Genomic DNA, 14,580 nt, shown 5'->3' on the forward strand with positions numbered 1-14,580 from the left:
TGTGGACAAACTTGTTTCAGTCCTCTCAAAGGACAGAGTGCTTCTCATCTGCACTGATCAACTATTGAATTTACACATAAAACACAGTCCCCGCTTACCCGCGTAAAATCAATGTTGCGTGACTTCTTTGACTTTTTTATGTGGCTTTAGCTGGAATACAGCTTACAGAAAACTGCAACAATGGCAATAAAATAAAACTGTATTCCATAATTAGTTTATTAGGTGATTACATTTATTACTAATAAACTTGTCTAACAAAAATAATAAAATATAAAAGGCTTGTTGTTGGTTGGCAATAACTATGCACATTAAAACCAGAATAAACACTACATGATAAAACTAACTATAAGTATTTGATTTTAAAATCATCATAAAAACATAATATATTTAAGCAGTATATCTACAGATAGATGTTGTCTGCAAGCATATACTGTAAAAAAAATAGGTGACATCATTTGCAATTGTTTATGTTGACTGTGGGTCATTGCTGCAATTCCTGTTTCCACGGTAACAGGACATCTCTAAATGGTAAATCTCTTCTTCAATAAGAAATCAGCAATTACTGATGATGTCTAGTTCTACAGAAGAATATTGTATTGCTTAACAACATTAAGGTCATGGCTGGTCTTTATTTAACAAAAACCTGTTGGCCAAGACGGATGTGCGAATGTGCGTGTGTGTGTGTGTGTGTGTGGACCAATTTGGAAGACGTAAACAACTCTGGTCCAACACTGGTCCAGAAGAACTTCATGTTTCAGTTCTTTAACACTACACAAATGTTTGAACAAACAACCAATAGAACACTTTTAGGACACTTATAACTGAATCAAAATGTTAAACGACTATCTTGTGATGTAATTGGGTCAATGACGTATAATGACCTATTATGTGGAGCGACCAATAATATCAATAATAATTTTTGTGGCTAAAATATGAATTTCTGATACAGTTTGATTAAGTGAGTGGTATTTTTAAAACAATTATAACAGTTGTATGTGATTTACAGGAAAAAATGGTTAATTTTCTCATTTCTCATGCAAGAAGACAAGATTATAGAACAAAAATGGAAATACTTTGTTTCGAAACACTTTAAATACTAAATATTTGATTAAAAAAATTTGATAAGCATGTCAAGGAAATGAATTAATTTTAAGATAAATCACAGTCGAACCACATGACATTTTTTTGCCAATTCATAAATGAAAAACATTAAAACACTTAATTAAACATTTTAATCTGCATTTATGTGTGCACCACATTTCTAATGTTTGAATAACTGCAATAGATTATTTGTATTTTAAAATTGGCATGTCGAAAATCGTTATGTCATTGACCTAATTATATATGTGAAATGCAAAAAATAAATAAATAAATGCTTCTGGGCCAGTGTTTACCAGTCGTGTATATTACATTTTTGTTTTGACTGCCTTCAAAACAAAACACTGATTTTATACGATTAATCAAAACATACTGTATGGACAGTTGAAGCGTCAAAGTTCAAACCAAATCTGCATCTTCAACTACAGATATTTATCCAGCACTGTAAGTGTATTCACCTTGCGGAGGGGCTTGAGTTTGGTCTCCATAATGAAGTCATATTTACAGAGTTCACAGCAGCGTGTGTCTGAGCTCTTGATCCACTGCTGCAGGCAGGACTGATGGACAAACCGCAGACTTCCAGTACAGTGGCAGGGTGTTATCAGCGGGCTCTCATCATCCCCCTCACAGTGACAAATCCTACAGTTTATGTACAGACAGAGAGAGAGAGAGAGACACTGTGTTATCCTCCTATCACCATTCCAAAGCAACACAACACAACCCAACACTGTGCATCAAGGTTAGAAGTACCTGCCAAATGAGAGTGAAAACGGGCTTTGGTGAGTAAATAAAAATGAGTTATTTTATCACAAACTGCTACATTATATATGATTTAACGTGCATTTGACGGAACAAGCTGTGAGTATATTTGGGCATATAAAGTTTTTCCCTCCATGAATGAAGTCAAAACAAACAAAAATTACAATGTGTGTGTTCATGTTTTGTGGCAGGTGGTGCTTCAAAATGACATTGTGATGAATGGTACAATTCTGCTGTGACACAATGAACAGTGTTTTTTGTCAATCGTGTGAGGAAAAACAGCTAAATAATAGAAAAAAAAGCAAAAATGATGGCTGGTAGAAATAGTTTGGTCTGTAATGTTTCTGAATTCGCTCATCATTGGCAGGTGTGGCAAAAGGTCATTTTATCCCTGGCTGGACTACTGACGTAGCCCCATTTTGTGCCCTAAACATGTCACATATCTGTGAACCAATCCAGTATTCGGATAAGCACTGCACTACACATGCATGCATCCAACTCTTTTCTGAAAGATTTATGCTAAGTCATTTCTTACAAAATCACAATCAGAATCAGAAGAGCTTTATTACCAAGTGTGCTTGCACACACAAGGAATTTTCTTTGGTGTTGGAAGCTTCTAGTACAGACATTCAACACAATGACAATACAAATATAATAAGATTTAAAGTCTAAAAGATTCTAAAATATGCATATATAAAATAAAAGACTATTGTACAGAAAATGGGGGATAATAACATATAAGAGACATTGTACAGGGTAGTATATAGCAGAATATACATATTAACAGAACGTATGTACACTTGTGCAAATGGATAATGTAGTAAGTAGAGGTAGTGTTACATACATGTAAACAGAATCTAGAGAAGCATCTAAGCACCAAACTTTAAATCACACCAGCGGGTGGAAAGCAATAGCTGTTTGTTACAGTCAGGGGAAGAGAGTGGAGGGTGTCCAGAGGGAGATAAGACATAAAAAGACAGAGACAGAAAGAGTGAACAGTAGTGGGAGGGAACAGCAGAATAAATAAATCTAGAAATGAAAAAGTAGGCAACTCGTGGGTTCAGCAGAAAATCGATAACATTTTTCAAAATTAAATGTACTTTTGACAAACATCTTTAAACTGATGTGCGCTCACATCAGATAAAGATTCCAGTCGCCCCAGCGACCTAGAAAAAGAATGCTTTGCTCTATATATATGGTGGGCTGCGAATACATCGAGGCTGCTGTTTTGAGATCACAAGACTATATGGGCAATTACCCAGGTTTTCACAGGTTTAAATACCCATGTTAGGTCTCTCTTAAAAGTATTTTTTGTTTTTAAAGCATAATTTTCCATAAGTCAGATAAGTGAATTGTCACATCCATAACAGAACTGTCACATCCATAACTATCCATATTCCTCAGAAATATTATGAAGATGTCGGTGGCATTGTGGTGCTGAGGCAAGCAGCAGTTCAAAGTGAATCACAGATGAGTTCACACTGATGCTCACATGACTGCTAGGCTGCTTCAACATACACTGAAACTGCTGTTTGTGAAATACACTGCAGTTCATTCTTTCAGTGTGATCCGTGTAATTTATGCACCATTAGCGGCACCACGTGAAGTTGGAAAAGTCTTATTGTTTCCAAATTAATCAGTATTCTCAACCCAAACTCAAGCCATTGGTTAAGACAAAGTTGCAATGTCAGGCCACTCAGATAATCACCGTCCCACACAACTGCATTACTCAGAAAATAAGCTTCTGTTGAGTGAATTGTCACATTCATGATTCATTACAGTACATATTCTTCATAAATGGGCACTTTAAATATGAACAAAATAGCTATTTTTATGTTCAATAAAGAGCTATCTCTTCTCCATTAGTTGAGTAATATTGCTTCTGTTTTGTGCATTTTAATTAACAGAAATCCTACCAAGTATGTTGTCTATCAAAAACGTGCATCCTTTTTGTCACGTCCACAACACATTTTATTATCCTCTTTTAATATAGAAAACTTATGCTTAGACTGATATATTTCTGATGTCTCTGTCATCAGGGGTTTAGTTGAATATAAAATATAAACAGATGATTCAATATATTGGTAATAAATATTCTGTGAGAATTTATATTTCAAGTTTTGACTGAAAATGTCACATCCATAATGCTGGAATTGCCCTCTTACAAACTGTTAGTCTACATTATCTATTATTAATAGTTTTTAAACATTTATCGCAAATATCCATTATGTTGAAGTTGTTGATTTACATTAAAAGACAATTACCGAAACAGTCTGTTGAACTTATCTACCCTGTATCTGTAACAAAGAGTAATCCAGTCAGGAAGGGGATCCACGTGCAGTAGCAGATTTATTAAACATAAGACAAAGTAACAAAATAACAAAAGAATAAAGAAACAAGGAACTAAATTACTCAAACAACAGGGACACCAAAGCAACATCAAATAACAACTGACACTAGACAACTGAAACGCAAAGGCTTAAATACAGAGAACTTAACAAGATGACAAGGCACACTTGGTGAAGACTAATTAACAACAAACACTACAACAGACTATAAAACACATGACACAGACAGGAAGTAACTAAAAATCCAACATGACAGGGGAAACATAGACTGGGTTTGTGACAGAATCCCCCCTTTAAGAGCGGCTTCCAGAAGCTCACAAAAAGTCCAGGAGGGTGGTGGAGCGGAGGAGGAATTAAATGTAGGGGGCGGGATGGAGGGGTAGGCCCATGAAGGGGAACAGGGCTACGGCCGTGGAGCAGAGGCGGGCCTGGGCTGTGGAGCAGAGGCGGACCTGGGCCGTGGAGTAGTGGCGCAGGCTGGTCTGCCATCTTGGACAAGGCAGAGAGCTCAGGGGCGGCCATCTTGGACGAGACAGGGAGCTCAGTGGATTCCAAAACAGCCTCTGGTGCGGACGAACAGCGCACAGCCCAGACACACAGCAGGGCAGCAGCCACCACTGTCAGAGCGGACTCCAAGGGCAGAATCTCAGGAACGGACACCTTCGGGACCACCAGACTTGGGACCACTGCCGAGGCGGCCATGATGGCTGGAGGTTCTGGACTGGCGGCCATCTTGCGAGCGAGCTCTGGACTGGCGGCTATCTTGTGAACGGGTTCTGGGCTGGCTACCAACTAGCTGCCAGGGGATAGACGAAAGGGAAGATTGCTTCCATGTCAGAGTCGAGGAGACTTTTCAAACTGAATGACCAGGATAATGACTATTTTCAGACACGTCGATCCAGTCGAGGCTCTACAAGATTAGCACATGCCACAGACAAAGAGAAAAACGCAGCCTGTCACATCTCCATCAGTCGACAAGAGGCTTTACAGACGATCTGAACTACATGATAACTTCTCCAAGACACTTTAATGGACTCCTTTTGTTTGATCACTTGATTTTGTCTGACTGCAATAGCACAAATTATATATGCCTTTTATTCTCTCTAATGTTCGTTTGAATCTGCATTAAGCCCAACTGCTTTGGATTCATTCCTGTTGACTACATTCAACACATTCTAAATAAGTCTTGAACAGAATAGCTCTTGTTATCACATCTGGCTGTCAAACCTATTTTGGTTCTAACTGCTTTGGTTCTCTTTTTTAAGAACGCACACATGATTGGCACATGTGCTGTTTGTCCCAAGTAAACATGTGTCTTTGGCATGGGTCATAGGTCAAGACACTTGAGTTTGCTTTGTGGCTGATCTCCAAGCCTAGCTATTGCAACGTTGTTTTAAACCAATAAGCTTTGCTAACTGATCCCTAAATGTCAGCTATTTTAAGAGAACATGTGTTTTCAAAGCACTGCATGAGAGTGGTAATACATGTGGGAAGAAAGCTCAGCCCACATTTAACAAGGATGAAAACAATCGATACTACACAAGACGTCTGGTGAAGCTCAGGCAATGTGTTAAGCAATGAATTCTACACAGAGAAAAGCAAAGCTTGTTGTTTTAAGGTATAGTTCTCCCCCCCAAAAAATTCTGTCATGTTGTTCAAATCATGTCGTTTAAATCTGTACATGACTCCCTTTTTCTGTGGAAATATTTTGAGAAATGTGTCGGTGGTTTTATGTCCATACAATTGAAGTCAATGGGGTCCAATGTTGTTTGGTCAACAACGTTTTTCAAAACATCTTCTTTTGTGTTCTGCAGAAGAAAGAAAGTCATACAGATTTGGAATGACATGAGGGTGAGTAAATTATTTTAGGTTTAAACAATTTCCAAACAAAGATACTCTTTATGTCTATATACTCCCTATGCCTACAAACCATAATAACTGCATGGGGACTTGAAAAATACATCATGAAAGATGTCAGAATGAATTTCACGTGTGTCGAACAAATGTTGTCATAATCAAATGTTCATAAAAACTAGTTTTTATTCCTTAGCTTGCTGCTGGTGAGCCGCACCTCTAAGTCAATTACATGCCTCATAAATTAGAATAATTGTTTCCTGAGGCATCTATGTAGCCCTGCAGATAAATATAGATAAAATCACGGTTATTTCTCCCGGTCTCAATTCTCAGAGCCAGAGAGCCACAGGCAAACGGTAATCAGATCTGTCTCTGTTCTGCCTCACTAACACGGCTGATCTACACCAATCTAAGAGCTAACGTAAATAAATACATGTTCATTATCGACTGGACATCGACTACTACAATTCTCAAAGGATATCTGCTTGGACTATCCATGACAGTGGCGCAACACAATTTATTGCTGTTTTAATGAATTAGTTTGTTTTTAGTATTTGTGTCGGAAATGTAATGTTTTTGTTCCTGATTTTGAAAGCCTGCTTAAATGATTGAAATCGATCTCGGCGGTCTAAATTAAAACCAAATTCGCTGTTCTTAGCCTTCACAAAAATTAGGCAGGAGACTGTGAGAGTTATATTCAGCAGGCAACCCAAAACAAATTAAAAATTAAATATAGTTAACCTGTCAATTCACAATTAAGGGGATACTGAGGTGATCTATTAATATTTAAGTATTACATACATACAGAAATGAGATTCAATGCTGTATTATAAATAAATATACACACATTGCCTTTGCACAGGGCCCGAGATTCTGTGCGACGCCCCTGATTAGGAATGTGCAATTAATTGTAATTGATTTTCAATTTTCCAAATCCAAATTGCTTCCAACAATTACGAAAACAAAAATAATCGAGGTAAAACAATTATTGTTCCTTATACCACGGGGCTGTAGAATGCTTCATTCTGATTGGCTGACAAACGTTCTACGTGTGTGCATTATTTTTCAGTCAAACGCACACCTATATTTACATTTATTCATTTGGCAGACGCTTTTATCCAAAGCAACTTAAAAGTAGGAAAGCATATAAACATTTTGTCAACACGCTAAACAGTAGTTCCAGATCTTTCGACCGAACTGCAGTTCGATATCACTGCGCCAAGTTTAAATAACAGAAAGGCTATAGTGTAGCCTACAGGTCATCACCGCACACAGCACCCTGCTCTTGATCGGACGTTTATAATGTGAAACTTTACTGTAAATGGAAACACGTGCAGTTTCGTTTCAATAATCAAAGCGTTTCAAAAACACTATAGAAATACATAAACTGAAATTGAATAAATAAAATAATTAAATAGAAAAACAAAATGAATTAATAAACACTGTTAACCTACTGGTTCGTTTTCCTCTTCATGCTGCTTATAATTTTTAACAAATAGCCTTTATTTTGATAGACCTACTCTTTCAAAATTTTCCTGATTTTCTTTACTGCTGATGATAGAAACAATACGATGAATAAATAATATTATTATCACAAGCTTTTCTGTCACATTACTGCAAACACGCAGGTGTGCGGGGTCTCTAGCTCTAACTCACACACACAACCACCCACCACGCAGCAGTGGCTCAAGTCTCCGTGTCCGTTCGCTCTAACAGACGCTTGAAATGAGATGCACAAGAAAGTAGTCCTACCAGCAAGAGCATTTTAAAGACGATAACACGACAAACTTTGAAATTAAACATTTGAACAATGTCCTGTGGTGTGGTAACCGTGGTATAAGCGGAATAATTGACTCTGGTCCGTTCAATTGTTCGAAAGTTAATGCACACACCGCTTCGCGGACCGTCGTCAATTATTCCTTACATATGGCACGGATGTCTATATTCTTTTTTTTTCGTTTTACATTATTTATTTGAATGTAAGCAATCATATTTTATTTCAAATATTTATTTACATTTATTTTTTGATTTGGATTGTTACTTTGAATCCAGTGTTAAGCGGACAAGTTATTATTAAAGGGCTCATCGGATAAGCACTTTCAACAAGTTGGTATGATTTATTAGGGTCTTCATGAAATGTCTGAAACATATTTTGCTTAAAAACACTCAATGGCTGTGTAAACAAAACCCTTTTTGCCTTATCAAAAACAGCTATGCTCACAGTAACCCGTTTTGGTGCATGTATAATTAAATGATAATGAGTTATTGCGCACCCGACCCCCCTTCCGTCCGGCGTGTCAACACAACACACGTGTAGTACAGCCATGGCAATCGTTTAGCAAAATGATATTTCCTGAACTCCTCCACAGTTAGTTTAATTTTAAACGTCTCAAATCATTCGTCCTGAGGCAAAAAAAAACCTGTCACAGCAAACAGCGCATCCTAGTCATGCACTCACGTTGTGCGTGTATACTTGCCTAAAATCGACGGAATGCGCACCTGCAGATCTCAGCGGAATTACGTGGGTTTTAGTGCTTGTCATTGACAAGTAAATTATACACACACAACGTGAGAGCATAACTAGTATGCTCTGTTTGCTGTGACGGATGTTTTTAGCCTAAGGAAGAATGATTTGAGATGTTTAAAATGAAACTAACCGCAGTGTTCGCCTGGTTCATTAGCAAAACAATAGTGACAGCTTGCTGCAGCTAAACATATTAACGCAAATAGCCCCGGTTTCAGAGACAAGGCTTAAGGCTAGTCCCAGGCTAAAATGAATTTTGAGCTATCTCAACTGAAAATAACTTGCCCTGACATATCTTAAAATATGTCAGTGCCATTGTTTTGTCTCAAGATGCACATCACTAATGTTTTTTCTAAAGCATTTTAATAAAAGCGACTTAAATAGCCTAAATTTAATAAGACATAGTCCTGGCCTAGGCTAAGCCTTGTCTATGAAACCGGGCCACTATGTATTAACATATACATCTCAAAAAATTATAATATCGTGAAGGTGGTCAATATTTTTTGTCACTCATTTCAGAAAGTGAAACCCATATATTATATAGATTCATTACACAGAGTGAAATATTTCAATTCTTTATTTCTTGAAATTTTGATGATTATGGCTTACAGATAATGAAAACCCAAAATTCATTGTCTCAGAAAATCAGAATATTACATAAGATCAATAAAAAAGGATATTTTAAACCGAAATGTCAGGCTTCTGAAAAGTATGTTCATTTCTATGCACTCAATATTTGGTTGGGCCTCCTTTTGCATGAATTACTGCATCAGTGCGACGTGGCATGGAGGGAATCAGCCTGTGGCACTGCTCAGGTGTAATGGAAGCCCAGGTTGCTTCCAAAACACAGTGGACCAAAACCAGCAGATGACATGGCAGCCCAAATCATCACTGACTGTGGAAACTTTACAATGGACCTCAAGCAACATGGATTCTGCGCCTCTCCACTCTTCCTCCAGACTCTGGGACCCTGATTTCCAAAGGAAATGCAAAATTTACTTTCATCTGAAAAGAGGACTTTGGTCCACTGTGTTTTCTGAAGTCCACAGTCAACGCAGCCATCTACCAGAACATTTTAGAGCACTTCATGCTTCCTTCTGCTGACAAGCTTTATGGAGATGCTGATTTCATTTTCCAGCAGGACTTGGCACCTGCCCACACTGCCAAAGGTACCAAAAGCTGGTTCAATGACCATGGTGGTACTGTGCTTGATTGGCCAGCAAACCCGCCTGACCTGAACCCCATAGAGAATCTATGGGGTATTGTCAAGAGGAAGATGAGAGACACCAGACCCAACAATGCAGATGACCTGAAGGCCGCTATCAAAGCAACCTGGGCTTCCATTACACCTGAGCAGTGCTACAGGCTGATTCCCTCCATGCCACGCCACATTGATGCAGTAATTCAAGCAAAAGGAGGCCCAACCAAATATTGAGTGCATAGAAATGAACATACTTTTCAGAAGCCTGACATTTCTGTTTAAAATATCCTTTTTTATTGATCTTATGAAATATTCTAATTTTCTGAGACAATGAATTTTGGGTTTTCATTATCTGTAAGCCATTATCATCAAAATTTCAAGAAATAAAGGCTTGAAATATTTCACTCTATGTGTAATGAATCTATATAATATATGGGTTTCACTTTCTGAAATGAGTGACAAAATATTTTTCATGATATTCAAATTTTTTGAGATGTATCTGTACATACAGCCAAACTCTAAGTGCCCATTTGCCAAATAACATATAAATATATATAAAACACTGGCTTTGAATGTTCTATTTAGCCCGTGACTGAGTTAGCTCCCTTCGTTATCATATGCTAACGTTATTCTCCTTTATATACAGTACATTTACGTCAATTCAGACTGTTGATTAATATTATTTACATTGGCAGCTTTGTCTCGTTCCCTCTTGAGCAACAACTTTGAAGCTAATCTTGCTTGTACTGTCCCAGGTTGATAAAGCACTCCGGCTTGAAGTGATTCGCGCAAACTAGCTTTCCACTAGAAATAAAATAAATCCACTCCTCTCTTGTCTCCTCCGAGGCTGTGACTCTAAATAAGGATTTGTGTTCGTCTGTGCAGCCAAAGACAGTACATTTAGCATGTTTTCCGCGAACTTTTGCCATGACGTCAGAACAAGTTCACTGCTGTCGCAGCGGCAGCGCTGTGGGTGGAAACGTGAGTGGTAATATTATATAAGAGCTATTCCTACGTCAGAATAGGAGCGAAATCTGATCGGCTCGATTTCTCTCACGCTTGCAGAGAAAGCCTCACCAAACAAAATTGCTGTGTTGTCATTTTTCACGTTTTCTGAGTTGGTAGATGCACCAGGGACGCAATTATAGCACTTAAACACAGGAAAAAGTCTTATTTTTATATGATGACTCCTTTAAGAAATTTACTACAAGTAATTTATTAATAATTTATTTATTTATTGACTTTTTCCAAAGTCAAGGAGTAATCGTATTAAATAATCGTGATCTCAACATTGGGCAAGTTTTGTCATAATCGAAAATTATATACATTCCACACAACAGACTGCCAGCCCTAAACACTCAACTTCCACACATGAATCTATAATACTGACATCTACACCCACCCATGAGTCTTGTTATTGATAGCTAATAGCAGAGGAATGGAAGCGATCACGCTGCTAATGTGGAACACAGTCCCGGTTTCACAGCACACAAGCTCTAACAGGAAGGAGAAACAGGGAAACTGGAAATGAATATCCAGGCGGGGGTTGTAATGGGACTACGAGGATCAATCACTCCAGAGGTGAAGTCCACGGGTAAAGGGACCCGGGTGGGAGTGAGTAAACCCCACCAACCTGCAGCAATCCCCAGACAGAGAGTAGGGCGAGAGCGGCCCGTTTTTCTCGGACAGCGGAGAGGAGCACTGATCCAGGTCGCTGTCTTCCTCAAGGGAACATAAAGGAGCCCTCAACCCCTCCACCTTGAGCTTCCGTCGGGACGAGTCCTCCTCAAACACCTCATCGTCTCCCATTTCCTCAATACAACCGCACTCGCTGACCTCCAGCAGAGCGCTGGAGGATTTTGGGATGTGCAGACGTGAGGTGTAACTACCTATCTCGGACACCTGGAGGCTTGCTGCCGTGGACGAGCGGGTGAAGGGTAAGATGAAACGCAGGAAGTTGGAGCTCCTCTGAAGATCTGATTGGGGAGGAGCGGGGGGAACCAGACAGTGCTCGGGCCCTGCGCTGGAGATGTGTTTGTAGTTGTTGAGGAATGATGGAGGTGGAAATGATGGAGGAGAGTGGGCTTTGATGTGGACATCGTGCATGAGCTTCTCCTTCTCTGGTCCCAGCTCGCCGTCTGAACACGTGCGGTCTATAAACTGAAGGCCGCTGTACAGACTGTCCATCTTTTGACCGACGTCATTCAGAGACTTCGAGAATTTGAGACTGCCAGCCTCTGGTTTGAAGTTGACTGATGGTTTAAGGAGGGAGAGCCATTCGGTGCCAAATAAGGTCTTATTTTTGGGCTTGGTGGGAGAGTCTGCGCAGAGTGTTGTCATGGTGACACTCTGGGATGCTGAGCTTCTACTATTCGAGTTCAGCATCACTATAGTAGCCTGTAAGGGCCTCTGTGTGCCCAAATCCTGAACGGGGTCATTAGAACTGCATGCGAAAGGAGAAATATGGTGGAGAAAAAGAGAGAGAGGAGTGCAGAAACAGAGATGGGAAGAGAAAAAAAAACAGACGTAAAGAGACATGCATCATGCATTAGAGAACAAATGATGAAAGACTGCAAAAAGAAAGATCGGAGTAAATGAGAGGAAGGTGGTTGGCAGTACTGACTCATTCATGTATTCAATATAAAAGTAAATGAATACAGTAACAACCCAGTCACTTTTAAAGAAACAGCTCATCCAAAAATAAAAATTCTGTAAACATTTATGTTGCAGCACTTGTATACTATTATCAAAGCTTTCTAAAGTCATTCAGTCGCTTTATGTGACGGACCACAAGTCAGGCTGTTTGACACAACAGTATTTTGTGTCAAAGTGTGAAATACTTTTATGGTGCCTAGGTTGGCATCCCACGGTTTCTATGACCTGTCGTTTCAAGAACTCAAGAGCTCAAAGAATTGACCCTTCGCCTGGAGTTTGATTGACAGGCGACCTGACCAATCATAATGCCGATATTATGCGCCCCCTGTTGCTATTTGCCATTTTTTCCGACAATCAAACCATAGAGTTTAACCGGATGCGCGATGTGGTTTTAAAAAGTCCTTCACGGTAGTTGCTGGCCGTCACACTGTAAAAACATGATCCCAGCTAAAAGTCATGTCACTGTGGAATCTTAGCTGTCATAATGTACAACAATAAAAACTTCTTAAAACAGACTTATACAAGAAGACTTGACAGGAGTTTTATCTCATAGACTGACAGTCATATGATCCGCGCTGAAGGACTGCATCTCATCAACACTGCCAGAATTTTATCGGAGGTAAAATTTCATATTTATGGTCATAATCAGTTTCACCCGTTGCCTAAACGTGTCAGAAACCAATGGCGCTAACCACATGTTATAGGAAAGCACACTATAGGCTACTGTTACATTAAATTTATAATCTGTAGGCTATAGCTTCGATCTTTGTTTTGTTTACTTTATTCCGAGTCACTTTCAGATCTTAAATGTATACTTCAAATACATATCGCAGACCTTATTTTTTTGGCTGAAAGTACACGTCATTTTTCTCCAGAAATCATTATTTCACAATAAATATTCTTTAGTGAAGTGGGAGCGCTTTGGCTGATGTTAGACATAACAAAAGGGGGCGGGCTTTGCGAAGGGTCAATTCTTCGAAAATGTAGTTCCTGATAAACAGGAAATCGAACAGCTTGCAGATATGAAAAAAGTAAGGGTGAGAAAATGAAGACATTTTTTCTTTTATGGGTGAGTTGTTCCTTTAAGAGTTACAGTATTTACTTTAATCTCTCTCTAGAACTTTCACTGCCCTTTTGTCACGCTCATAGAGATGTCTATCTTACTTGACATGGCCATACAGCAGGAGCACAAAGAGCACAGCGTGGGGCAGAGGAGATGTACCTGCATATATCCTGGTTAGAGGGCGTCACTGAAGATCTCGGGAAACTGTAAGGAGCATTAACAGATGTCGGACTGCCTGCCTACACAGAAAACAAAGACACAACAGAAGCAAATCAGACACATTATAGAAACTAGACCTGAATTTTGTGATTGAAATTTAGGAAGATCTGCACTAGTATTTCTGAGGGGATCAATGTATAAAAAACATACCAAAACCTTCAATATTGCTGCAGAGAAAGATTAAGAGATAATTCCCCCAAAAATGAAAATCCATTCATCATTCACCCTCATGTAATTTCAAACATACATGACTTTCTTTCTTCTGCAGAACAAAAATTAGGATATTTTGAAGAATGTTGGAAACCGAGTAGGACACAAAACCAATGCAAGTCAATGGGTGCCGGTTAACAACATTCTTCTGAATATCATCTTTTGTGTTCCACGAAAGAAACTAAGTACAGGGTTGAAATGACAAGAGGGTGAGGAAATGATGAAAGAAATTTCATTTTTGGGTGAACTATCACTTTAAAGGGCCGCTAATCTAGCCCTTATACAAAATGTAATATTAATCTTAGGAGTCCACAGAATGTGTCTGTGAAGTTTCAGCTCAAAATAAACCACATATCTTTTATTATACTGTGCCCTACATGTCCATTTTTGCCTGTGAGGAAAAACAGGCTGTTTTGGTGTGCATCTCTTTAAATGCAAATGAGCTGCTGGTCTCCGCCCCTTTCTAGCAGAAAGGGCAGGGCTGTGTGAGCCGATGCTTCCAGTAACAACAAAACTGAAGAGAATATTCACATAAAGCGAATGAGAAACACTTCTTATCTCTAAAAACCAAACACATTGTTCTGTATAAGTGAGAGTACACAAGACAAACGGGATTTTTTTTTTAAACCGAGCACGCTGTTTTCTGAGT

At 38.9% G+C, this 14,580-nt stretch overlaps 1 protein-coding gene across 2 annotated transcripts in view; it reads right to left on the bottom strand.

Annotated features, from left to right (window-relative positions):
• The window catches only part of marchf8 (membrane-associated ring finger (C3HC4) 8), a 102,699-nt gene that overhangs the window by 9,321 nt on the left and 78,798 nt on the right, over positions 1–14,580 (bottom strand). Inside the window, exons 4-6 of one of the 2 annotated variants that reach the window (XM_057341390.1) lie at positions 13,662–13,741; positions 11,418–12,227; positions 1,557–1,737 (exon numbers count right to left, since the gene is read on the bottom strand). In XM_057341390.1, the coding sequence (XP_057197373.1) occupies positions 1,557–1,737; positions 11,418–12,227; positions 13,662–13,741 (1,071 nt within the window). The remainder of the gene's footprint in view (positions 1–1,556; positions 1,738–11,417; positions 12,228–13,661; positions 13,742–14,580) is intronic. The other variant, XM_057341389.1, reaches the window with a different exon arrangement.

The sequence above is a fragment of the Triplophysa rosa genome, linkage group LG9 (genome assembly GCF_024868665.1).
Source record: "Triplophysa rosa linkage group LG9, Trosa_1v2, whole genome shotgun sequence".
In the NCBI taxonomy this organism is placed as follows: domain Eukaryota; kingdom Metazoa; phylum Chordata; class Actinopteri; order Cypriniformes; family Nemacheilidae; genus Triplophysa; species Triplophysa rosa.